Raw genomic sequence first — 26,886 nt, forward strand, 5'->3', positions numbered from 1 at the left:
TCTGGCTGAGAAATTCTGGGAGTTGAAGTCCACAAGTCATAAAAGGGCCAAGTTTGAAGACCCCTGGTCTACGACCTGTAGTGCAGGAGCTCTTCATTGTTTCATGACTGGGATGAGTGCATTCTGTGGGAATGCAGGAGTGGACTTCATTGTGATACCATGACTTTGGGATATCCTTTCAGCAGAGGCTAGGTTAGTGCTGACTAAACATATCCCTCCGCATAAGGTAAAGAAATTGGGGTTTGTACTCATGTGAAATTTAGCTCAACCTTGCTTTGATCTCTTAATCACTTTTGTATTAATAATCTTTATCTGATACTGTATATTTTAACTACTATGTTTTTATTTTATTTGTCTTCATTGTTTTATCTTGTTTTTAATAGATGGTTTTTCCACCACGAGATTTTCTGGGTATTGAATAGCCTATAAATAATACAAATTGACTAATTGTCAGCTTATAAATAATATATCAAATTGTATCTAAGCCAGATTTTATAATTTCTCTGAAGTAACAATGAATGCTTGGTGCATCTAACTTGAATATATAGAAATGTTATGCAATCAAAAAATATTGAGTTTTTTAAATGTCATTATAGCCACAATTCTAAGTTTTGTAATATTTTTGTCACATTAGGAGTTATCTTCCTATCGCAGAGAAAAAGAAAAATTGAGTGAAGAACTCTTTGGAAAAACAGAGGAAAAACAAAATCTTGACATACTATTAAACCAGACTCAAGTAGAAAACCACAGGTTGTCCAAAAAAGTTGAAAACCTTGAAATTATAAGTAAGTATCTACATTCCCACAGGCTATTAGAGATGGATTTCCTGCCTCAAATGAAATCTTGGAGGGGGGGGGAAATCTAATGAAGGAGAGTCAGGAACATTTACAAAATTCATAGCTGAATTGTTTATTAAATATTTTCCCACTAATTCTTTCAGATTTTGGTTCCTTTCCTGAGAAGAGCAGAGTCCTTTGCAAAAGTTGTTAGAATAATACTATTTTGCAAATTTAAATATTTGGTTACTGTATATTAATATAATATAATTATTGTATCCTACAACTGACAAATATTAAATAAACTCTAACCCCTACCCCTTGTCCTAATCCTAACCCAGCGGTTCTCAACCTGTGGGTCGCGATCCCATTTGGGGTCGAACGACCATTTCATGGGGGTCGCCAAACAATGCGATCTGCCATTTTTTTCGTCAGCCGGCGCAGGGGGTGCCGCCGCGCATGCGCGCCACGCAGGGGCGGTGCATGGGGCGGCGCCACGCAGGCGTGCCACGCAGGGGGCGGCCCTGCACATGCGTGCCGCGCAGGGGGCGGCCCCGCGCATGCGTGCCGCGCAGGGGGCGGCCCCGCGCATGTGCGCCGCCTGCTTATGACCGGGGTCGCCGTATAAAAAGGTTGAGAACCACTGTCCTAACCCATTGAACCATCATTTCAGAGATATTTCCCTACCTAAATAGAGAAACAGAATAACTAAGGACTGACAAAAAAGCAGGGCGTGCGATTTCGGACTTCCCGCCAATTTCCCCATTGAGTTTCTTTGTAGGTAAACTGACAGGGGTTATCATAAATCTTCCTTTCTCTTCCCCTCCCTTCTTTCATTAGAAATAGAAAAAATTTGAAAGAGTTTTTCTTTATCATGTCTGTAATGAATACTTTAGCTGAAGACTTCACCTGTAAAGAAATGTCATCCTTGCTGATTGTGGTCTGTTGCAGATCGGGAACTTGTCATAGAGCTCGAGAGAATGAGGCTTGACGGTGGCATAGCACTTGGAGACAAGTCCCCTTCTCGCCTAGATGCATTTGTGAAAACCATAGAAGAAGACAGGGACTATTATAAGCGAGAACTAGAGTGTCTCCAAAAGATATTTAAAAGAAAATCTAGCCCATTACTCAAATCTCCAGAAAAGGTAATACTTACTTTATTTAATGTCATACTTTAATGGCACCACATAAAATCCAATTACTCGTCAAATTATCTTTTAAAATTTTAGCTTTATAGTGTGCTGGTATGGGTCAGCTAATTCTTTCTGTAGCAGACTGATTATTTACTAGGGCAGTGATGGCGAACCTTTTAGAGACCGAGTGCCCAAACTGCAACCCAAGACCCATTTATGCATCGTCGGGTGCCGGGTGGGTGTGGCCATTGGGTGGGTGTGGCCCATTGGCTGGGCGTGGCTGCAGTGGTAACGGCAGACTGGGTGGGACTAAAAAGTTCAATCAATCAATTCCCACTTTGCAAGATCTTTTTTTTCCCCTCAAGAAGTTGAAATTGACTGATTGAACTTTTTTTTTTTTTTTGCACACAGCGGTCGAGGCCTAAAGCGAAAAGGTTTTAAAAAACCCAGATGAAGGCCTAGGACTGGGGCGACGGTGCGCGTGCCCGCAGAGAGGGCTCTGAGTGCCGCCTCTGGCATCCGTGCCATAGGTTCGCCACCACTGTACTAGGGAGAAGGCTGCTTTCATACTTCAGCAGTATGTTTGGTTTTATTTCTTGCCTCATTTCCTTTAAATGTCTTCTCCTCCTCCTCTGCACTCAACTTGCATCCTTGTCACTCCTGACTACGAAGTCAAATAGGAAATCCAGATCACAGCTGCCTATTACTTTACAAACAGCTGTTAGCAGCCAGTAAACCGAAAAGGATTGTACAGGTAGTCCTCAACTTACAACAGCTCATTTAGTGACTGTTCAAAGTTACAACTGAAAAAAGTGTGACTTACAACCATTTTTCACACTTACGTGACTGCTGTGGTCACGTGATTTATATTCAGGTCATGTGATTCCCCTTTTGCGACCTTCTGACAAGCAAACTCAATGGGGAGACCAGATTTGCTTAACAACCATTTTACTAATTTAACAACTGCAACGATTCACTTAACAAATGTGGCAAGAAAAGTCGTAAAATGGGTAAAACTCGCTTGATCAATTTCTTACTTAACTGCATAAATTTTGGGCTCAATTGTGGTCGTAAGTGGAAGACTACCTGCAGTAAAAATGATGTAGTCAGGCAGCATCCTCAACTGTTTAGATGTATAATCAAATAATAATAATAATAATGTACACTTTAATAAGGGAAAAAACTAGTTTTCCCCAGTTAAAGTTAAATATGAGGCAATGTAGCATGGTTAGTATCAAAATATTAGCATACTTTGATCCCCAGTTTTATTGAATTCAATATTTCCTTCTTAATAAGCATGATTAATCTCTTTCAGCTACAGATAGTCCTTGGCCAGGGGTAGGCAACCTCGGCTCCTTTATGACTCATGTACTTCAACTCCCAGAATTCCTGAGTCAGCTACCTTGGCTTATAACAGTTTGTTTAGTGCAGGGGTCAGCAACCATAAACACTCAAAGAGCCACTTGGACCCGTTTCCCACAGAAAAGAAAACACTGGGAGCTGCATAACTTGTGCGTGCATGTGCGCATGCATCGGAGGGGAGGGCTTGATTGAAGAGTTTAATTAAAAAGAAATAGAGGGTGCTGTGCATGAGTTCTCTCTCTCTCTCTCTCTCTCTCTCTCTCTCTCTCTCTCTCTCTCTCTCTCTCCCCCTCTCTCTTGTGCTCTTTTTTCTCTCTCTCCCACTCTCTTTCCTCCCCTCTCTCTCTCTCCCCCTCTCTTTCTCTTGTGCCCTCTCTTTTTCTCTCTCTCCCCCTCTCTTTCTTTCTCCTTCTCTCTTTCTCTCCATCTCTCTCTCTCTCTTCCCCCCCTTCCCTCCCTCTCTCCCTGTCTCCGATCAAACGGAAATACAGAATTATTTCAAGCATCTTAAAAATATCTCTTTGCTAGATGTAAATAAATATCATTTACTCATTAGTAATAATTATGCCTCAGACAAGTCTCAGCCCTACGCATAAAAAGGAAGGTAAATAAGAAACTATAAAGTCATCAAAATTCAGATGCTTGGCAACTGACTAATTTTTATGACTGTTGCAGTGTTCCAGGGTCACGTGATTCTCTTTGGTGACTTTCTGACAAGCAAAGTCAATGGGGAAGCCAGATTTGCTTAACAACCGTAACCATGTGATAAAGTGGGGCAAAGCTCACTTAACAAATGTCGGCAACAGAAACTTTGGGCTCAATTATGGTCATAAGTTGAGGACTACCTGTAATTCGGTTAGAAATTATTTGTAGTTCTATCTTTACCTATTTTGTTGACATATGAAATTCTTAAAAAGACTTCAGTAAACAAAGGCCAAATAGAAAATGCTACTATTTCCTCAAAGCAATTTTGTTATAGAAAAGCATTTATGTCATTTGTAAAGGTATTTAGTAATTTCCCTATAATTAACAAACATAAGTGAACAACAAGCCTGTGTATTTTTCTCCTCCCTCTCTAACATGACCACAGGAGAAGATGGAAACTCTTTTAGCCTAATTGCAATTTGCATTTGAATCTGGGCAACAAATGGTTAGAAACTGACTTGTTTTGACTACCCATAATAAATATAATAACAGGGTGTTTCACGGCCCTACCTGAGGAGGTAAAATAGATCTGCAGGCTGAAAGTTCAGAATGTATTTAACCGAGTTTTAGTGCTGTGCTTGAATATTGAGATCTTGGCTAGATAACTGACATAAAACCAGAATTCCCCAATTCTGGACAATGTTAACAATACAATCCAGGGCCAGTTTTGTATGATTCCTTGCTAAATAAACCATGATTTATAAAGCGTGGAATGATTATTGTTTTTGGACTGCAGTCCTGTCATTAATAATATGTATGTTATTGACCTGTTTAGTAATATGAGTGAATATATATTATATAAAGCATATTCTTACTTTTTCCTTTCCCCCCCCCTTTATTTTGCAGAGTGAAGACCTTAGATTAGTTATACGAGAGAGAGATGAGCTACAGTCTATGCTAGACAGATTTGAAAAGCATATGATAGAAATTCAGTCTAATGTCAAACTACTAACTGTAGAAAAAGATAAATTAAGTATCCTTTATGAACAGGTAAATAAATATAACCTTGATCCAGAGTAATATATAACTAATGTAATGAAAATCTGCAGTCTCGTCAAAAAGAAGCTAGATTTATTGAACTATTGTAAACTCCAGTTTAGAATGAGAAAAAAGAATGTAAATGCAGAACAAAATATTAATAGATATTGGATAATCATTTATCCTATGACACATATTTTGCTATCTATGAAAGGAATGGGATTCCACCCAACATAATTTCATATTTGTAGTTCCTGAATGCACTGCATAAGTATATGCGTGAAAATACATATACTTATTGTGTATCTCTGTTAAAAATCTAGTAATTACTTGGCTAAGCATATTGTATTTACTTTGATTTGTGTGAGCTGCCCAGAGCTATTGAGTCAGGTGGCATATAATTTTAATAAATTATTCATTTCCTGGGTTAATGCAATTAGACTTTGATGTTTATTGGAAGCAGATTGAGTTTTGATATTAAGCCTCCTGAATATTTAATATTAATAATATTTAATATTGTTAATACATATTAATAATTATCAAATTTACTATATTGATATTAATATGAGCTCATATTAATATGGTAATATAATATATATTGATAATTAAAACAATAATATGTAATATTATTTAATATATAGTTTTAATTTTTTCCATGAAGGAAAAAATACTTTAAAAATAGGTAGAAAGACAAAGTCTGGAATAGTTACTTTAAATTAATTATTTGATAATGTTAAATTTAGGAACAAGGTTTTCTTGGTTTGCAATGTAGGAAATTTGAAGATATATTTAGCTAATTTGGTCAAGGCCAGTTTCTTTTTAAAGAATATGTAGCATATATAACTAGATTTCTGTGTAAATGTTTTCAAGTCAAAACTGTCAAGGTTATTTTCAATAATATTCCAAAATTGTGGACAGTAAAGTGTATTGGTCATTCATATATATATATATATATATATATATATATATATATATATATATACACACACACACACACACACACACACACACACACACACATACACATACACACATATACATATATATATATGTAGGTCTTTGGTTATTCGGGTTTTCTCCCATGTCAAATTGGAAGTGTCTTGGCGACATTTCGACGAAGTCTCATTCGTCATCTTCAGGCTGGTGTTTTCGGCTTCATGCTTCTAGGAGCACGAAGCCGAAAACACCAGCCTGAAGATGACGAATGGGACTTCGTCAAAACGTCGCAAGACACTTCCAATTTGACATGGGAGAAAACCCGAATAACCAAAGACCTACATACAAACACCCGCGAAAACCTCAGAAAACATATTATACATGTATATGTATATATGTATATATAAAAATAAGGTTATTAAATTAAATATCAACATTTTAATGTTTTTAGTTTTAGTATTATATATTTCATAAGTATATGCTGGGTATTGTTTTCTTTTAATTTGTTTTTGTATGCTTTGCTTTTTGTTCTTGCCTTTTAAAAATTGCAATAGCATTATAATGTATTTAATGACTTCTTCAAAAACTAGAGAGCCAGTTTGGTCTAATGGTTAAGGCACCAGACTAGAAGCCAGGACAATATGAGTTCTAGTCCTGCTTTAGGCATGTTTGCTGACTACATGACTTTGGGCCAGGCAGTATCTCTCAACCCCTCTCAACTCATGTGGTTGTTATGGGGAAAACAGGAAGAGGGAAAAAGCATAAATTCAACACCTTGAGTTGTTTATTTAAAATAATAAAGGCAGAGTAAACATTTTTTTAATTTTGTATTTTTAGTCTCAGAATGAATTAAACCATCTACGGAGAGAGAAAAAAACCTGTTTTCTAACAAAAAACCATGCAGAAGAAGAAAGAAATATGGCACTGGCTGATTTTAGAAGAGTAGTATCAGAGAAAGAAGGACTAAGGGAGAAATTAAAGGTCAGCTTTTAATATTTTCCGTAGTTTTCAGTAATAAAATAATTTTGATCTGGCTTCTTATTTAAAGTGGCTATCTCTGGGTCCTGTAACTTCAGACTATTACCGATAACATCATAAGGATTTCAAAAAGTGCATTTTAATTTTTTTTATAAGCATTATGTTAAGAGTATTGCTAAAACTTTCTTTTTCCAATGTTGCCTAACCTTTCACTATGCCCCAGACCAAAAAAATTACAACAGAAAATTTTTTCCATTTTGAGAATTTGGGCCAAATGTTAATTTGGCCCAAATTCTCAAAATGGCAAAAATTTTCTGTTGTAATTTTTTGTTTGTTTGTTTGGGGCATTGTTCAATGTTAGGTAACATTAGAAAGAGAAATTTACAGCTGATTTGCAATAATTGATTGTTGATATACAGTATATTGTTTGTCAACATTTGAGTTGAGAGTTGCTTTGCAGAGTGAGATAAATGGCATATAAATCAAATAAATAAACATTTGGGGAACTTTTTAACAAAGGAGTAAGGGAGAATACCTTTGAGCAATGTAGTCAACTTGTTGGACTAGTTCTTTTTCCCAGCTTTTAACAATTTTTATTACTATAATTGTTAATTTTAAGGCTATATTATCTTGTTCATTGTAGATGTATGCATTTTTCTTTTTTTAATTTAGTTTGATATAATAAAAAGGATTAAAATAGGAATGCACCCATCACATAATTAATAAAATTATCCTAAATAAAAAAAAGTCTGCATATGAAGGAAGCGGTTAAAATCTGAAAACAATTTTCACACATGCTACATCTTCTGTTAATAAATTCTAGGTACCAGATTTAATCTATATGAAAACAAATACTTTTTTCTCTAATACAGGGGTTCTGTTGGGAACCAGACCACACAAACAATGGTGCAGCTTCATGCAAAACCATCCCTTCTTCCCATCCCCTGCCACTGTCACTATCAGTCTGCAGAGCCAGAAAAGATTGGGGACTGCTACTGTAGTAAATTGCTTATATAAAGTTCAAGGTGTTATGCAGAGGTTATGCAGTGAAGCAAGAAAAAAAAATACAAGCTCACTTTGAATTAATAAGTTATTCCACTTTTTTGTTTTGCTCCTTATTTACATGTACTTTCAACTATATTTGTGGTTCTAAAGCAGTGGTTCTCAACCTTTCTAATGCCGTGACCCCATAATACAGTTCTCCATGTTGTGGTGACCCCCAACCACTTATAAATCATGGGGCGCCAGGGGCGTGGCCAAAGAAAAAGAGGAAAAAATGGCGGACAGCCTTGTTTGGCGACCCCCGTGAAATGGTTGTTCCACCCCAAATGGGGTCCCGACCCACAGGTTGAGAACCACTGTTCTAAAGGAAAACAAAATAGATGCCATTTTCCTTTTGACAGTCATGTACCATTAAGTCATTTCATTGTCAAGTTTAAGAAATTTTATTCCAAAATGCAGTTAGGATAATTGGGGATATTTTAACATTATTAATGAAAGGGCTCATTACTGATCTTTCTTACTTTGTTTTGCTAGATCCAGCAGGAGGAATATACTTTAGATAAATTAAAATTGGAACAGGAAGTATCAAGATTGGAAAGCACTCTTAAAAGAGTAAGTATTTAGCCCAAATATTCTGATTGGATTTGGAGCCATAATTTTTTTATGTAGTCACTATTTCATGATTATTTGAAAAGAAATCATAAGGGCCATATATATATATAAATATATAAATAATTCCTGTTACTACAAGGCAATTTACTTTATTGTGGATTTCACTGCCATTGATCCTTACTATCATTTTAGTGGAGCATACTGTGAAGGACTGCTTTAAATTGCAGTCTCTAAAATACATTCAGTTTAAAAGTGTCACGCAGGTTTGGAATTTCTTTTGCTCTGCAGTTGGAAACAGAACGACTTGATCAAATATCTACAGTGTCATTGTTAAAAGACAAAATAAGCTCTTTGGAAGATGAACTAAGCATTAAGACACATCAGCTCTTAAACACATCTGAAGATTCTTCACAGTATAAGGCAGAATTGAGTTCACTAAAGTAAGCTCAGCTATGTATTTTATAACGATTAAATGTGCATTTGAAATTCATTTGATGCTGTGGCTTCAGTGATATGCCCCTAAAAAAGAGGTCTCCACTTTGCATTTGCCTGATAATCAAACTGGAAGTAATAATATGGCTAATCTGATTGAACAGTAAGAAAAACATATGCTGAATTTGTTTAGAAAAAGTTTATATTAATTTACATGTTCTAGAAATTAATATTGATCCAGTGATTAATAACACAAATATTTCTTGTGTGTGAGTTCCTAGATGGTGATAAGACGAAATTTAAGGTTTATATGCCCAGATACGCAGGGATTAATATTAAGTGGCAGGGCAAGCTAGTGAATATAAATAGACAGCAAATTCCATACTTGTTCACACTGATGATGTTACCTAATTGGTAATGTCATTCAGTTTCAATTATGTAATTATGTGTGGTGATATTCATTCCTACGAAAATTAAAAGGACGATTTTGGAAAACATGATTTTTCATTCTGGGAAGTCTAGAAAAAAAGGTACAGCATTGATTGCTCTTTTATTCAATTTAGCTCACTATTTCTTTATAAATTATAACACCCACTGAAGATACTGTACAGTATAAATGGAATCATATCCTGTGGCCAATATTATATTTAACATAACTGTCTTGATTTTACAGACTATTAAATGAACAGATTCAGAAATCCCTAGATGAGATACAGCACCAACTGTCTTTTAAAGAAAATGAACTTCAATCAGCTCAAGAGGAAATTGAGATATTAGAGAACAAAATAGGTGAATGAAGTTGTACTGTATTATTAAGAAAAAAAAGTACAAATCTAGTTCAGTTCTGCACAAAATCATTCACAGTCAGGTTTTAACAGGAGTAAACAATATAAATAAGACAAGTAATTTTTTGGTTCAAACTTGAGGCTGAATTTAGCATTCAGGCTGAATTTATTCTAGTTGCTGGACTTTCTTCTTCATGTATTTTGTAAAGTTTGTATTATTCAAATTAGTTAATAGTAAATGTATACATGCAACAATATTAATGAAAAGTGATTCAAAATTAAGTATAAAAAGCCTTTGTATAAACAACTACAAAAATGTGAACATATTCCTTGAATGTCATTTTTGCCTCTTTATCAGAAAAAATATTCAAATGCTGACATCAGAAATACTCAAAAGGAATTATAGACACTTCTATCTTTTATCTTTGAATAAGAGGGTGGGATAAAATTTCTGGGAATTCTTATCTTAAACAAAAGCTAGAATACAACTGAGGGCATCAAGTCTAGTTTGCTCCAATTCATAGATTAATTGGATAGAATACCATACTCATGTATGAGTATAATATAATAGTATAGTATAATCTGCATTGAGTACATTGTTTTGCTCTGCCCTCTGCTATAATTCCATTAGGATTTTTAAAAATTCTGATTATGTGTATTACAGATTCTAAAGCTTAATTAAGGAAAAAGCAAAAAAAAAAAATCCCATTTGTTTCAGTACCTCAAAGTATACTTAATGAAAGAGAGAGGATGCCATTAATAATTATGCAGTGTAGATTACAAGCTACATTTATCTGAAATATAACGGTTCTTGTTTGTTTATTGCTTTTCTAGATTTCGGGCCGTCCTAGTTTTATAATTTACGTTTTCTTGATGTTTTTATAATCTCTATGTAGATTATAAAAATCAAACTATATTTTCTTGGTGTTTTTATTTTACACTGCCCAGAGTCATCATAGAGCTGACATCTTCATACATTTTAAAAAAGCAAATAGTACTTAGGGTGGAAAAAAACCCTAAAAGTCAAAATGGCAGCCATTCTCTGACAGATATTTCCAAACTTCACCAGGATTTTAACTTTCCAGGTCACATATCTGGTTTGAAATTAGCAAACAGCAGAAGTTTTGTAAAAAGCAAAGCTTTAACATACTTTTCAGTTAAATTGGGATGACTGACTATTCTTCCCCAATCATTTGTTGAATGTAGCAACAAGAGAATTTATCAGCCTCATAATCCAGAACACAGGAACCCAGAACAAATACATCAGTACTGGTGTGCTTACAGGGGTTAGGGTTTTACGTGGTCAAAGCAAGTGAACCAACTAAACTTTTTGTTTTTTTGCTGTTTTCAGATACACTCAATACTAAGAGCTCATCGCAAAGTGAGACTGTCATTCTGCTCAGAAGTACTGTTAATGCCTTGGATAAGGAAAAAGATAGCCTTCAGGAAAGTATAGATGAAAAAACTGAAAAAATTGCATATCTAGAAGACAATTTAGCTAACAAGGTATTTATACAAAATAGGAAATGGAATATCAGAACCATTTTATCTTAATTCTTATTGAATAAAGGGCAAGATGTTTTTTTTTGTTTTTGTTTTCCTATAACCCTTTTTCCATTCTGTTAATTTCTTTCTCTTTCTTCTAGCAACTTTGTTTTTATAATATTAAGAAGGTTTATGGAAAGAGAGGAATAAGAAAACCATCCAATCTGGGAAAACTAGCCCCAAGGTGTTATGTGGGACTCTTAAGAACTTAATTGTATCTGCCTGATAAAGGAGCATGCACAACATAAGTTCCTTTTGTAACCTTATATCATTAGATGGTTGATGGAGAGATAAGGTTCTGGTTAGTAGATGGCATCTGATCTTAGCTTTGGTGCTGGAATCACCAGATGTCGCTATAAGATTGATGAATATTAAGCAAAGTTCAACAATCATCCACTTTGATGATAAATGGCTGTTCCCAGCTCTCAACAAAAGGACAGTCTTTATGTAAGGCTAGTGGAAATCTTCTATTCCAGTCTTCCCATGGAGCAAAGGTGTTCTCCCCCCCCTCCACACCCACAGAAACCACCACACAGATGCCTTATATAGGAGGGGGCCCCAGGCCACAGCCCATTCGGAACTGAGCTACAGAAATGGTGGGCGAGCACACATGCACATGAGTTCTGTATACAGCTGCATTTGTGAAAGCAGCATGAACACATGTGAAACCATCCCTTCTGCCCGCCCTCCCCCCCCCGAGCAGGAAAGGATGGGGAACTCTGTTATATAGGATATTTAAGCTCTGCGTAGACGTTCTGAGCAGCAGAGAAACCTCCATACCTTGAGAATTCATGGGAAAATATGGACCCAAAAGATAAAAAAGTTAGCCAAGAGTCATCAACTCCTCCCAGATTCTGAATACATAATAGTTTTACCCAGTTCATATTATGCCTTGCTTACTAGCTTGAAGGTAATGAGAGGCAGCATATAACAAATAGTATTTAACAAGGAGTTACCAAAAAGGTTCCCCAGACAAGGGTGTTCTCCAACCAGACTTTTTCATTTTATTTCAAAAGCCTAAAAACCTCTAGGACAGTGATTCTCAACCTTTCTAATGCCGTGACCCCATAATACAGTTCCCCATGTTGTGGTGACCCCCAAGTGGGTGTGGCCACCAATAAGAGGAAGTAGGACAGCTAGGGAAAAGGGAAAAAAAATGGCGGACAGCATGGTTTGGCGACCCCCGTGAAATGGTCATTTGACCCCAAATGGGGTCCCGACCCACAGGTTGAGAACCACTGCTCTAGGACTATCAGTTCATTTGAAGTTAATATTTCCTAATTTCATAGGAAATTAAGGCTGCCTGCTTTAATCTATGGAATGATAATGAGGTGCCTATGAGAGGTCCTGCCTTATTTAAAGAACAGAATTGGGGGTATTCACTATCAAAGTTTGATCTTCATAAGATAAATGTCATGACTTGAACAAAGGAGACTTCTAAGGACTTTGAAAATGGTTCACAAACTTTTAAGCATACTGTATGTTAATCAATTTTGTAAACCACTAAATAGTTTGTCTTTTCACAGCTGAAAAATAAGCTTTTTGATTACAAGTCCTTTTTTTTGTCCAAAAGTCAAAATAAAGCATTAATTTCATTGCATCTCTAACAGCATAAATGCAGTGAAGTCATTTCTAAAAGATTCTTGTTGAAAAATATGCAATGTAAAAAACTATTGGGTTTTTTTGTGTTTTTTTAAAAATACACCTCTTTATTAAGTAAAATCAAAAGCAAAAAGATACATATGCATATGTAGAGGACTTTTACATTTTACATTTATATTAAAAATAATATTAAAAGGTCATTCTAGTAGCTACCCTTTTTTTCTCTTCCATTCTTCCCAGCTATTTGCCAAATATTTTCATATTTTACTCTGAACTTTATTCATTTTGCCTGGATCATTTAATTATGGTTATTATTACTATGTGCTTCTATACACTCAAAAAGTGTAAAGACATAATTTGGATAATTTTCTAGAAAATTAGTGAAAATTAAAAATTAAACAAGCAAAAAAAATATTTGAAAGATTAAAAGAACAAAATTATATCTAGTAAATGTTTAGTAGTATTACTATTAACAACTTTGCCACTTAAGTTGCCAGTAAAATCATGAATAAAATTGCTTATAAGTGGTTGGCGCAGAACTATAAATGTGTGTTAAAGTTGTATTGATATGTCTATATAATGTCATGCATATTAGTGTTGTGTGCTTGTTGCAGGAGTTTTGAAAGAAATATTTGGTTAGGATAGAGAAAGGATTGTTTGTCAAATTAAATCTAATCCTATGTTAGATTTAAAATTACAGGAAAAGAAAATACATAACATGCATAACTCTCTGTCTTTAAACAGGAAAAGACTATCCTCAACTTACAAAAAACAGTTGCTCAGTTGGAATTGTCTTTAGAGTAAGTAATAAAATTATAACTTGGTTATTCTGAAACTCATTTTAAAATGGTCAGGGGTAATTTTAATGAGATTCTAAAACTAACTGTGCCATGCATACTTCATGAGGTAAAATAGAAGAAAGAAAAAAACTGGAATTTTGTAGTTTAGCTAATTTTATTTTAGATAATTGTGTTATATATCAGGGAAGCTATTAAATGGAATGCTTATTTAGCATAAGATGATGGATGTGCAGAATACTTTACTGTATATTATAGCTTTTGTTAAATGGCTTGTTACCTTCTAAAATAACTATGCTTTTTTTATTCAAACCACTTTTATAACCATTCACTTTAATCTCACTGAAGATATAACATTTCACTGTAAAGTTGTTTTCTAGGTCTTCTGACCTTCTGTCTTTCTAATTCTACTATATTGCTAATAACCTCTTTTTTAGTATCTAATTGTATTTCTGAAAATTTTAATTCAAATTATTTATTGTATAGACTCGAAAGAGGCATTATTCATAGCTTGGGATATGAGTTTTTATATTAATAATATTTGATGCTCTCTACCCACAAAGGAGCATAGTAAGATAGAGCAGCATATCAATTACTGTCTCTCTGTACAAATAGGAAAAAGAAATGAAACAGATAGAGATGGTTCACTGTGATATCCCAAACTGAAATTTTGATCTACTCTGTCGAAACAAGGTAGAAGTGTAAGCCAATGATAAACTAGTAATTACTAATAATTGCCTAGTAATTTGGGATCAGTTTGACCCTGTTGCCCCTAAGGGAGTGGAAAGGATACTCCGCATTGTCAGTGCAACAACCTGTCTTTAAGATCCTTGTCTGTTCTGTCTAGTGAAAGCCTCCAGGACGGTGACCAGCAAGTGGGTTCATGCAGTGATAAATTCCTCACTGTGAGAGGGGATTTTCCCAGGACCTTTTAAGAAGACTCTGTTTTGTCAAATCCTTAAGAAACCATCACTTGATTCCACCTGCCTGGACAATTTTTGTCCAGTTACCCAACTTCCCTTTTTAGGGAAAGTGGTAGTAAAAGCAGTTGCTTGGCAGCTCCAGAGAGTTCTAGATGAAATGGATTTCTTGGATCCCTTTCAATCTGGATTCAGGCCTGGTCTTGGGATAGAGACAGCCTTGGTCGCACTTACGGACGATCTCTGGCGAGAGCAAGATGAAGGTAGTACAATCATTCTTGCTCTTCTTGACCTCTCAGAGGCCTTCAGTAGCATTAACCACGATATCCTTTTGGGCCAGCTTTGTGAGTTGGGGTTGGGATGGCAGAGTTTTAAACCGGTTCAATTTCTTTCTCTCCCCCTCCCTCCCGATGGCTCCCAATTGGCGTTGATAGGGAATGAGAGATCCAACCCCCAACTGCTCACTTGTGGCATCCAGCAAAGTTTGGTACTCTCCTTTCCTATTTAACACCCACGTGAAGTTGCTGAGTGAGATCATCCATCCCCATGGGTTGAGATATCATCAATACGCCAATGATACTCAACTCTACATTCTATACACGATGAGCCAAGTTATGCGGTCTATGTCCTCCCGCGATGCCTGGAGGCTCTGGGGTTCCTGGATGGGTGACAATGGACTTCCACTGAACCCTGGCAAGACTGAGTGGCTTTTGGTATAGGGAGTTTTGGGATCCAGGGTTTTTGTCATCTCTGGTTCTGGACAGGGTTGCATTGTTCCATTCAGACCCAGGTTGCAACTTGGAGGTTCTCCTGAACTCGTGCCTCCTACTCGAAGAGCAGGTAGCAGGCAAGATTAGGAGAGTTTTTGCACAGCTCTGGTTTGTGCAACAGCTGTAACCCTTCCTGGATCTTGACACTCTGTGCTCAGTTACTCAAGCTCTACTCATCTCTCTTCTGGACTCCTGCAATGTGCTCTACGTGGAGCTACTCTTGAAGCTTCCTTTGGTGCAAAGTGCAACAGTGAGTGCTGTCTTTGAAGTTTTTAGGATGGCTCATATTACACTGCTGCTCCATGAACTACACTGGCTACCAGTCTGCTTTCAAGTGTAGTTCAAGATGTTGGTTATGACTTTTAAAGCCCTTAATGCAGTGGTTCTCAACCTTTTTATACCGGCGACCCCGGTCATAAGCACGCGGCGGGCATGCGCGACGCCGCCCCCATGTGCGGTGCCGCCCCATGCGCCGGCTGAGGAAAAAAATGGCGGAAAAAATGGCAGATCGCGTTGTTTGGCGACCCCCGTGAAATGGTCGTTCGACCCCAAATGGGGTCGCGACCCACAGGTTGAGAACCGCTGCCTTAATGGCATAGGTCCAGGCTACCTGATGAACCAGATTGTCCTGCTAAGTCTAGCCCAGTGATTCTCAACCTTTCTAATGCCGTGACCCCATAATACAGTTCCCCATGTTGTGGTGACCCCCAAGTGGGTGTGGCCACCAATAAGAGGGAGTAGGAAAGCTAGGGAAAAGGGAAAAAAATGGCGGACAGCATGGTTTGGTGACCCCCGTGAAATGGTCATTCGACCCCAAATGGGGTCCCGACCCACAGGTTGAGAACCACTGGTCTAGCCTGTTCTACTCGGGCTTTCAGGGAGGGCCCAATGCAGATCCTGTCGGTCAAAGAACTCTGACTCTCGGGATCCAGGAAGAATAGCCTTATCTGCCACAGCACCTGCCCTTTTCAATATCCTGCCCTCCGGGATAAGATCTGTCACCAACCTCCATAAGATCCCAAGGACCTGGCTTTGCAAGATGTCTTGGTGATCCAATGGAGGAGATCAACTCTGAAGGTGGCTGCTGGATTGATAGCAGAGAAGCCTCCCCTGCCCGCTCTCTGCTCTTCACTAGCCTGTCTTTTTTTAAAAACTCATCCTTGATGTATTTTCTTTGTTTTCTTTTTCTTTGCTTTCTTTTTCCTTGGTTATTTTATTGGTTCTATTTCACTTTCACTTTGCTTAAACTTCCTTTTTCTTTCTTTCTTTTTGTGGCTGTGAGCCGCCTAGAGTAGCCCCATGGCAAGGTAGGCGGGAAATAAGTTTTAATAATAATAAGTGGGATTTGTTTAAGATCATTGAGGCAAATTGTCGCCATTGTTTATTCATTGCAGTAAGTTTATGTGAGCAGTGTCTACGCCTTGACTGAGCAATGTATTCATGATCGCTTTCTGGAATATTGAGTTAAATGCCTTTTTGTAGTAAATGAAAGCCATGCACACAGGCATGGCGTACTCATTGTGCCTTATTTTGGGGTAATATATTTTATTGATTTTTTTTAAAACCTAGATCACCTAATAATTGGTAAACAGTGTGTTGTCTGGGTTTACATTTGTAAAAGAATCACTAACAATTTTTATAGTCCATAATCCGCATAATGCTTTTAGTTGATTTCGTCTTTTCCCCAAAATGTCCTCTTTTGCAAACATTGAATTAATACAATTCTTATTATTTTGATAGATAACAATGAAATACATAATTTTTCCCAATATTCCTAAAAATAATAATCACATTAATATAATATTTTTTTTCTATCTAATCATTCTGGTTGCCTCATCATAGATCCTGTTACAGTCCTTATTTAAATTTGTTTCTCCCACAAAATTTTAAGTATTATTATTAGTATTAATAATAATAATAATAATAGTAGTAGTAGTAGTAGTAAAGTTGGAAGGGACCTTGGAGGTCATCTAGTCCAACCCCCTGCTCATCTAGTCTAACCCTCTGCTATTCTTACTGGTTAATATTTTCTCATTGTGCCTTTCAATGACTTGCCGAACAACCTGGATGTGATCCATTGTGTTGTAGCCACTTCTGAACCCTGTTTGCTCCTTTGGCTGTGCATCATTTAATATTCTCAATATTCTTTTTGCTATTATCTTGGTGAAAAACTTGTAGATGACTGAAATAAGGCTTATTGGGCAATAATTCTTTAAATCATCTTGGTCCCCTTTCTTGTGTATAAGAATCACTTCAGCATTTTCCATGTAATCGTCTTGGATACATATTCTTATGGTTTTGCAAAGTTCTACATATTCCAGTTTATTAGTGAAACTTCTGGTATTCTTCCTTGTCTTCATTTTTTCATTAAATCAATAGTTTTGTCAAGATTTTTGGCTGTACCAAGTGTTTTTCCGGCAGGGTTATCGATGTAGCAGATTTAAGAATGTTTTTGACTATTTGTTCATTTTGGTCCATAATGTTCATTTCTTCCAAATCTTGCAATAGAGCAAAGTGATTTGACCTATTAATCTCAAAATTCCTGTTCTCCTCTAACAGCTTATCACTCTTTATTTTTGTTTTTTGGATGTCTTTATCATTTTCATACGTTCTTTTCGATAGTCTATCTTCACTCGTACCATTCTATGGTAACTTCCAACAGTCACTTCTGCCTGCCTTGGAGAAGTATTTCGCAAACTAGACTGGGCAAAAGGTGGAATAAAAATCAGTGGCGCCTATTTAAATCACTTAAGATTTGCAGATGATGTTGTTCTCTTCTCACAAGACCCAGAAGAGCTACAAAGACATATACAAGAGCTGCACGAAGCAGGAGAACCATTTGGCTTAAAAATAAACCTGAAAAAGAGCCAGATTATGTTTAATAAATTCACTAAAGAATATATATATATATATATATATATATATATATATATATATATATATATATATGTTTTCTGAGGTTTTCGCGGGTGTTTGTATGTAGGTCTTTGGTTGTTCGGGTTTTCTCCCGCGTAAAATTGGAACCAAACCAAATTAACCAACCTACTCCAAGACTCCACATACAAACCCCTAAATACAGATCCCACCACCTACCTGGAAAAAACCACCAGATCCAAAATAAAAGCCTCCCCCATTAGCGAAGAGATCCAGCAAAGAATCATTCCCAGAGAGAAATCATCCAGATGCCCCAAACTCTATGGTCTCCCCAAGATACACAAGGAAGGAACCCCACTCAGACCTATAGTCAGCTCCATAGGCTCACCTCTACAAAACCTAGCCAAATTTCTCGCCAAACAACTACAGCCCTATGCAGAATCCATCACCTCACACGTAAAAAACTCATTCCAGTTTATAGAGATCATAAAGAAACAAAACTTACAGCCCAGCGACCTACTCGTGAGCTTCGATGTCATATCCCTCTTCACCCAAGTGCCTATCAAAGAAGCCTTGACAGCTATCCAAAACAAATATAACCCCCCCAAACACATCTTAGATCTGACCAACCACTGCCTATCCAACACATACTTCATCTATAATGGACAAAAATACAAACAAACAGAAGGAGCACCCATGGGATCACCCCTCTCACCTGTCATTGCCAACCTCTACATGGAACACTTTGAAACCCAAGCTCTAGAAAAATCGGATCACAAACCCAAACTCTGGCTCAGATACGTAGACGACACCTTCATAATCTGGCCACATGGGAAAGAAAAACTGGACAACTTCCTCACACACCTCAACAGCCTACACCCCAAAATACAGTTCACCATGGAAACAGAAGCTAACAACCAACTTCCCTTCCTGGATGTCTTAGTCTACAAGAAATCCAATGGCTCCCTAGGACACACCATCTACCAGAAGAAAACACACACAAACCGCTATCTGCACGCTCTCTCACACCACCACCCAGCACAGATCAACTCTGTAGCCAAGACACTCATCTCCAGAACAAAACGCTTAGCTGACGAACAACACCTAAAAACCAAACTACACACTCTCACCAATGTACTAACATCCAATGGATTCCAAAGAAATAAGATTAAAAACCTAATCCAAAAAGAAAACCCCCACTAAAATCCAAGACGAAGAACAAGAAAATGGCAAAGCCCTCCTCCCATACATAAAAGGCACCACAGACAGAATCAGTAAGATCCTCCATAAACACAACATCAAAACAGCATTCTGCACAAACAGAAAAATATCCACCATCCTTAGAAACCCCAAAGATAAAATTGAATTAGAAAATCAAGGAGTATACGAAATCCCATGCACCACTTGTCCCACCACATACATCGGACAAACCAACAGAAGAATAAGTGCACGCATTGAAGAACATAAAAACTCAGTCAAAAAAGAGGAACCAACATCTTCCCTGGTCCAACACCTTAAAGCCACAGGACATGAAATTGACTTTAAAAATACCAGAACCATTGCCAAAAGTGAACATTTTAATAACAGAATAATCAGAGAAGCCATCGAGATAGAAAAACGCCCACACAGCATGAACAAGCGAGATGATACCTCCCGCCTACCAGCCATTTGGAAACCCGCCCTTATTGACAAACGACTCCCTAATACAAAAAATGATACCAGACCCACACTCACAAAAACCACACAGGATGTCACCACCACACATCCACGCAAAAAGCAAACCCAAAGCCACACCGATGATGAGGCACGACCACAAACCAGAAGCCAGACCAGAGCTGCATCATTAGCCACTTTAAAGCCCTCCAATCCATACATGAAGCAAACTGACACCCTCCATGAAAATGAGGCACGACCACAAACGCGAAGCCAAAAAATAGCAAGGCAGCCCAAAATCTTAAACCCCCTGCAACTCAGACTAACCTGAGCACAACCAAACAGAACACTCCCCCAGCCAATCAGAGCACAGCCAACCCCCCAGCCAATCAGAGCACAGCCAACCCCCCAGCCAATCAGAGCACAGCCACGCCCCTAACCAATCAGAACACACCTCCACCCAATCAGAACACAGCCAAGCTCCCACCCAATCAGTTCATACCCCCACTGGCAGTTAAAAGGAAGAAACAGCTAAGACCACACATTGCTGCTCGAAGCACGAAGCTGAAAACACCAGCCTGAAGATGACGAATGGGACTTCGTCGAAACGTCGCCAAGACACTTCCAATTTTACGCGGGAGAAAACCCGAACAACCAAAGACCTACATATATATATATATATATATATATATATATATATATATATATATATATATATATATATATAGGTCTTTGGTTGTTCGGGTTTTCTCCCGCGTAAAATTGGAAGTGTCTTGGCAACGTTTCGACGAAGTCACATTCGTCATCTTCAGGCTGGTGTTTTTAGCTTCTTGCTTTGAGCAGCAATGTGTGGTTTTAGCTGTTTCTTCCTTTTAACTGCCAGTGAGGGTATGAACTGATTGGATGGGAGCTTGGCTGTGTTCTGATTGGGTGGAGGTGTGTTCTGAATGGTTAGGGGCTTGGCTGTGCTCTGATTGGCTGGGGGAGTGTTCTGTTTGGTTGTGCTCAGGTTAGTCTGAGTTGCAGAGGGGTTTAAGATTTTGGGGTTAGGGAGTCGTTTGTCAATAAGGGCAGGTTTCCAAATGGCTGGTAGGCGGGAGGTATCATCTCGCTTGTTCATGCTGTGTGGGCGTTTTTCTATCTCGATGGCTTCTCTGATTATTCTGTTATTAAAATGTTCACTTTTGGCAATGGTTCTGGTATTTTTAAAGTCAATTTCATGTCCTGTGGCTTTAAGGTGTTGGACCAGGGAAGATGTTGGTTCCTCTTTTTTGACTGAGTTCTTATGTTCTTCAATGCGTGCACTTATTCTTCTGTTGGTTTGTCCGATGTATGTGGTGGGACAAGTGGTGCATGGGATTTCGTATACTCCTTGATTTTCTAATTCAATTTTATCTTTGGGGTTTCTAAGGATGGTGGATATTTTTCTGTTTGTGCAGAATGCTGTTTTGATGTTGTGTTTATGGAGGATCTTACTGATTCTGTCTGTGGTGCCTTTTATGTATGGGAGGAGGGCTTTGCCGTTTTCTTGTTCTTTGTCTTGGATTTTAGTGGGGGTTTCTTTTTGGATTAGGTTTGTAATCTTATTTCTATGGAATCCATTGGATGTTAGTACATTGGTGAGAGTGTGTAGTTCGGGTTTTAGGTGTTGTTCGTCAGCTAAGCGTTTTGTTCTGGAGATGAGTGTCTTGGCTACAGAGTTGATCTGTGCTGGGTGGTGGTGTGAGAGAGCGTGCAGATAGCGGTTTGTGTGTGTTTTCTTCTGGTAGATGGTGTGTCCTAGGGAGCCATTGGATTTCTTGTAGACTAAGACATCCAGGAAGGGAAGTTGGTTGTTAGCTTCTGTTTCCATGGTGAACTGTATTTTGGGGTGTAGGCTGTTGAGGTGTGTGAGGAAGTTGTCCAGTTTTTCTTTCCCATGTGGCCAGATTATGAAGGTGTCGTCTACGTATCTGAGCCAGAGTTTGGGTTTGTGATCCGATTTTTCTAGAGCTTGGGTTTCAAAGTGTTCCATGTAGAGGTTGGCAATGACAGGTGAGAGGGGTGATCCCATGGGTGCTCCTTCTGTTTGTTTGTATTTTTGTCCATTATAGATGAAGTATGTGTTGGATAGGCAGTGGTTGGTCAGATCTAAGATGTGTTTGGGGGGGTTATATTTGTTTTGAATAGCTGTCAAGGCTTCTTTGATAGGCACTTGGGTGAAGAGGGATATGACATCGAAGCTCACTAGTAGGTCGCTGGGCTGTAAGCTTTGTTTCTTTATGATCTCTATAAACTGGAATGAATTTTTTACGTGTGAGGTGATGGATTCTGCATAGGGCTGTAGTTGTTTGGCGAGAAATTTGGCTAGGTTTTGTAGAGGTGAGCCTATGGAGCTGACTATAGGTCTGAGTGGGGTTCCTTCTTTGTGTATCTTGGGGAGACCATAGAGTTTAGGGCATCTGGATGATTTCTCTCTGGGAATGATTCTTTGCTGGATCTCTTCGCTAATGGGGGAGGCTTTTATCTTGGTTCTGGTGGTTTTTTCCAGGTAGGTGGTGGGATCTGTATTTAGGGGTTTGTATGTGGAGTCTTGGAGTAGGTTGGTTAATTTGGTTTGGTAGTCAGATGTGTTCATAACCACCGTGGCGTTGCCCTTGTCTGCTGGTAGGATTATTATGCTGGTGTCTTCTTTCAGGTTACGTAGTGCTGTCTGTTCCTCTTTGGGTAAGTTGCTTTTGGGTGGCTTGCTGGTGCAGAGGATGTTGGTGATTTTGAGTCTGATTTTGTTAGCGTCATCGGGGTTGATTTTGGTCAGGCTGGTTTCAACTCCACATATAATGGTTTCAGTGGGGATGTGTTTGGGAGCGACTGCAAAGTTGAATCCTTTGGAAAGGACATTGGTTTCGGCTTTGGTGAGGATCCTATCTGAGATGTTATGCACTGTTTGTTTCATGTGTGGCTGTGAGGGAGGAGGGGTTTGTTTCTGGCGTTCTTGTAGTCTTCGGAGTTTGTTGGTGTGTGTATCTGTCTTGAGGGTGGTCTGTGTTTCGGCTCTCCAGACGGCGAGTTGTTTGGATTTGTCCCAAAGTGCGGGGTGGATCTTGTTGCTGAGTTTGAGGTGGAGTGTGAGGAGATCTTTGTTAATTCGGTCTAGGAGGAATCTTTTTGTGTGAAGTTCATTTCTGATTAGGGCCAATTCTGTTCTTTTCAGGATCCGTTTGGTGGCTGCAGAGTTGGAGTGGAATTTCAGTTGGAAACATGTGGGGATTAGATTTTGATCTCGGCAGTTACGTAGGAATGCGAGGTCACATAAAATGGAAGCTCTTTGGACTTCAAGTTTTTCATAGGTCCTGGTCAGATGGTGGATTTCCTCCCCGTAGAGGTTCGATATTTGTTTTCTGAGGTTTTCGCGGGTATTTGTATATAGGTCTTTGGTTGTTCGGGTTTTCTCCCGCGTAAAATTGGAAGTGTCTTGGCAACGTTTCGACGAAGTCACATTCGTCATCTTCAGGCTGGTGTTTTTAGCTTCTTGCTTTGAGCAGCAATGTGTGGTTTTAGCTGTTTCTTCCTTTTAACTGCCAGTGAGGGTATGAACTGATTGGATGGGAGCTTGGCTGTGTTCTGATTGGGTGGAGGTGTGTTCTGAATGGTTAGGGGCTTGGCTGTGCTCTGATTGTCTGGGGGAGTGTTCTGCAGCCTACACCCCAAAATACAGTTCACCATGGAAACAGAAGCTAACAACCAACTTCCCTTCCTGGATGTCTTAGTCTACAAGAAATCCAATGGCTCCCTAGGACACACCATCTACCAGAAGAAAACACACACAAACCGCTATCTGCACGCTCTCTCACACCACCACCCAGCACAGATCAACTCTGTAGCCAAGACACTCATCTCCAGAACAAAACGCTTAGCTGACGAACAACACCTAAAACCCGAACTACACACTCTCACCAATGTACTAACATCCAATGGATTCCATAGAAATAAGATTACAAACCTAATCCAAAAAGAAACCCCCACTAAAATCCAAGACAAAGAACAAGAAAACGGCAAAGCCCTCCTCCCATACATAAAAGGCACCACAGACAGAATCAGTAAGATCCTCCATAAACACAACATCAAAACAGCATTCTGCACAAACAGAAAAATATCCACCATCCTTAGAAACCCCAAAGATAAAATTGAATTAGAAAATCAAGGAGTATACGAAATCCCATGCACCACTTGTCCCACCACATACATCGGACAAACCAACAGAAGAATAAGTGCACGCATTGAAGAACATAAGAACTCAGTCAAAAAAGAGGAACCAACATCTTCCCTGGTCCAACACCTTAAAGCCACAGGACATGAAATTGACTTTAAAAATACCAGAACCATTGCCAAAAGTGAACATTTTAATAACAGAATAATCAGAGAAGCCATCGAGATAGAAAAACGCCCACACAGCATGAACAAGCGAGATGATACCTCCCGCCTACCAGCCATTTGGAAACCTGCCCTTATTGACAAACGACTCCCTAACCCCAAAATCTTAAACCCCTCTGCAACTCAGACTAACCTGAGCACAACCAAACAGAACACTCCCCCAGCCAATCAGAGCACAGCCAAGCCCCTAACCATTCAGAACACACCTCCACCCAATCAGAACACAGCCAAGCTCCCATCCAATCATTTCATACCCTCACTGGCAGTTAAAAGGAAGAAACAGCTAAAACCACACATTGCTGCTCAAAGCAAGAAGCTAAAAACACCAGCCTGAAGATGACGAATGTGACTTCGTCGAAACGTTGCCAAGACACTTCCAATTTTATGCGGGAGAAAACCCGAACAACCAAAGACCTATATACAAATACCCGCGAAAACCTCAGAAAACAAATATATATATATATATATACCTTGAATGAACACCCTGTCAGCCCAAATATGGGAGAAAGAAATCTTCTTTCTTTTCTTTTCTGAGGTTTTCGCGGGTGTTTGTATGTAGGTCTTTGGTTATTCGGGTTTTCTTCCGCGTAAAATCCAATTTTACACGGGAGAAAACCCAAATAACCAAAGACCTACATAGATAGATAGATAGAGAGAGAGAGAGAGAGAGAGAGAGAGAGAGATAGAGATAGAGATATATAGAGAGATAACAGAAAACAAATATAGAGATATATATATAGAGAGATATATATCTGGAGAAGAACTAGATGTAGTCGACAACTACATATATCTTGGCCAATGGATCTCAGTGGAAGATGATACAATAAAAGAAATTGAACGGTGTGTTAAATGTGGTTGGCAGGCATTCGGCAAACTAAGCATAATTTCCTCCTATGCTTGAAAAGTTTTCGATCAGTGTGTGCTACCTGCTCTAGCATATGCCAGTGAAACATGGACACTAACCACACAGTTGATACAAAAGCTAAGAGTGGCGCAAAGAATCTAAAAAGATACACGCTCAGCATCACAAGACAAGATAGAAAGACTCGCACATAGATTAGAGAACAAACGAAAGCATACGATGCCATCAAGAGAGTAAAAGAATGGAAATGGTCATATAGAAAGAAGAACTGATGGCAGGTGAACCAAGGCAGTCATAGAATGGATCCCACTTGATAAAAAGCGTCCACGAAAAAGACCTAGAACAAGATGGATTGACGACCTCAGCCAAGTATGGCTTGCCCAATTGGCAAAAGAAAGCTTGGGATCGTATTGGTTGGAAACATGTGGAAGAGGCGTTCATCCTGCAGTGGATAAAATGATGGTGGTGGTGATGATAATGATGATGATGATGATGATGAGGGGAAGAACAAAGAGTACTGTGCCCCAGCCCTCTGTTTATTTTTATATACAATAAGCTCAGTAAGTTATATACAGACTTACATTTATGTACAATGTGCTCTGTAATTGCTTTATCCCATAATGGTGAGCCGTTATTTATTATAACTCTGGTTTATTTATGAAACCAAGTTACTTACAAATTATGTTCATTAGTTTGAGGTAGAAAACCTGGAATGGCTGGTTTGTTATTTTAATTTGGGTTAAATGAATTATTAATATGTCTAAATTTTGTATCTTCCTTTACTCAACAATGTATTTCGTTGTTCTATCTATCCTCTGACTACAAAGATGTGAATACAAAGCAGCCTTGAAGAAAAAGTAAATTCCTTTACTTTCCATTAAAAAAAAAAGACATTAAATACACATCTGATCCTAGCAAGCTGTAGTAAACCTCACCAAATGTGTTTGCTAGTTTTAGTTAAAAGCCTAGTCAGCTAAAACTATCCTGTTAAGCCAGTGGTTCTCAATCTTTTTAATGCCGTGACCCCCAACTGGTTGTAATCGAAGACTATTCAACCGGCCGTAAGTCGAGGACTACTCACCTGGTGCAGCACCGTTTGCAGACTGGGACTTTTGGCGGGCTCAGCAGGGCAGAGACAGCCTGGACAATTCCTATTGGCTTTTGAAAGCCAATAGAATTAGACTCTATTCAAGAGAGTCTATTCTATTGGCTTTCAAAAGCCAATAGAATAAAAGGGAGTAGCACAGCTAAGGAAAAGGGGGAAAAATGGCAGACTGCGTTGTTTGGCGACCCCCGTGAAATGGTCGTTCGATCCCAAATGGGGTCCCGACCCACAGGTTGAGAACCACTGTGTTAAGCGGTGGGGCTTTTTTTTTTGCTACAATTCATCTCACTTTATCTCTTCAGCATTTGCAGTATTTTAACATCTGATTTGCTGGTTGTTTCCTAATAAAATTTTAATTAATAAGGAAAATTTGTTTACTGAAAGAACATATATAGCAGAAAGGACTTTTTCCTTAAAAGTTTTAAAAAGAATGCAAGGCATGGGAGGCATATTTGAGAATGTTAATTTTCCTCTTGTCAAAAAAAGTCTCAAAATTTCTCTTGCTACTTGCCCCTTATACTACTGTTTGGCTGCAAGGAATATACTTTGCTACTCTGCAGTTTAGAAAGTGCTTCACAGTCAAGAGTAGAGTAGCTAGAAACAACAATAGCTAATTTTAATAGGGAAGTATGCTATGGTTTTCTTG

The 26,886-nt window shown here is 38.4% G+C and overlaps 1 protein-coding gene across 5 annotated transcripts in view; it reads left to right on the forward strand.

Annotated features, from left to right (window-relative positions):
• Positions 1 to 26,886, forward strand: part of CEP135 (centrosomal protein 135) — a 53,855-nt gene that overhangs the window by 15,937 nt on the left and 11,032 nt on the right. For all 5 annotated transcript variants that reach the window (XR_005558407.1, XM_039357300.1, XM_039357297.1 and 2 more), the window contains exons 10-18: positions 635 to 785; positions 1,728 to 1,921; positions 4,823 to 4,966; positions 6,728 to 6,871; positions 8,405 to 8,482; positions 8,771 to 8,922; positions 9,588 to 9,703; positions 11,051 to 11,205; positions 13,591 to 13,646. Coding sequence is in view for 4 of the 5 variants with exons in the window: in XM_039357300.1 (XP_039213234.1) it covers positions 635 to 785; positions 1,728 to 1,921; positions 4,823 to 4,966; positions 6,728 to 6,871; positions 8,405 to 8,482; positions 8,771 to 8,922; positions 9,588 to 9,703; positions 11,051 to 11,205; positions 13,591 to 13,646 (1,190 nt within the window). In the remaining variant the exon portion in view is untranslated. The remainder of the gene's footprint in view (positions 1 to 634; positions 786 to 1,727; positions 1,922 to 4,822; positions 4,967 to 6,727; positions 6,872 to 8,404; positions 8,483 to 8,770; positions 8,923 to 9,587; positions 9,704 to 11,050; positions 11,206 to 13,590; positions 13,647 to 26,886) is intronic.

The sequence above is a fragment of the Crotalus tigris genome, unplaced genomic scaffold (genome assembly GCF_016545835.1).
Source record: "Crotalus tigris isolate CLP2741 ecotype Arizona unplaced genomic scaffold, ASM1654583v1 scf7180000018886.158148, whole genome shotgun sequence".
Taxonomy (NCBI): Eukaryota; Metazoa; Chordata; class Lepidosauria; order Squamata; family Viperidae; genus Crotalus; species Crotalus tigris.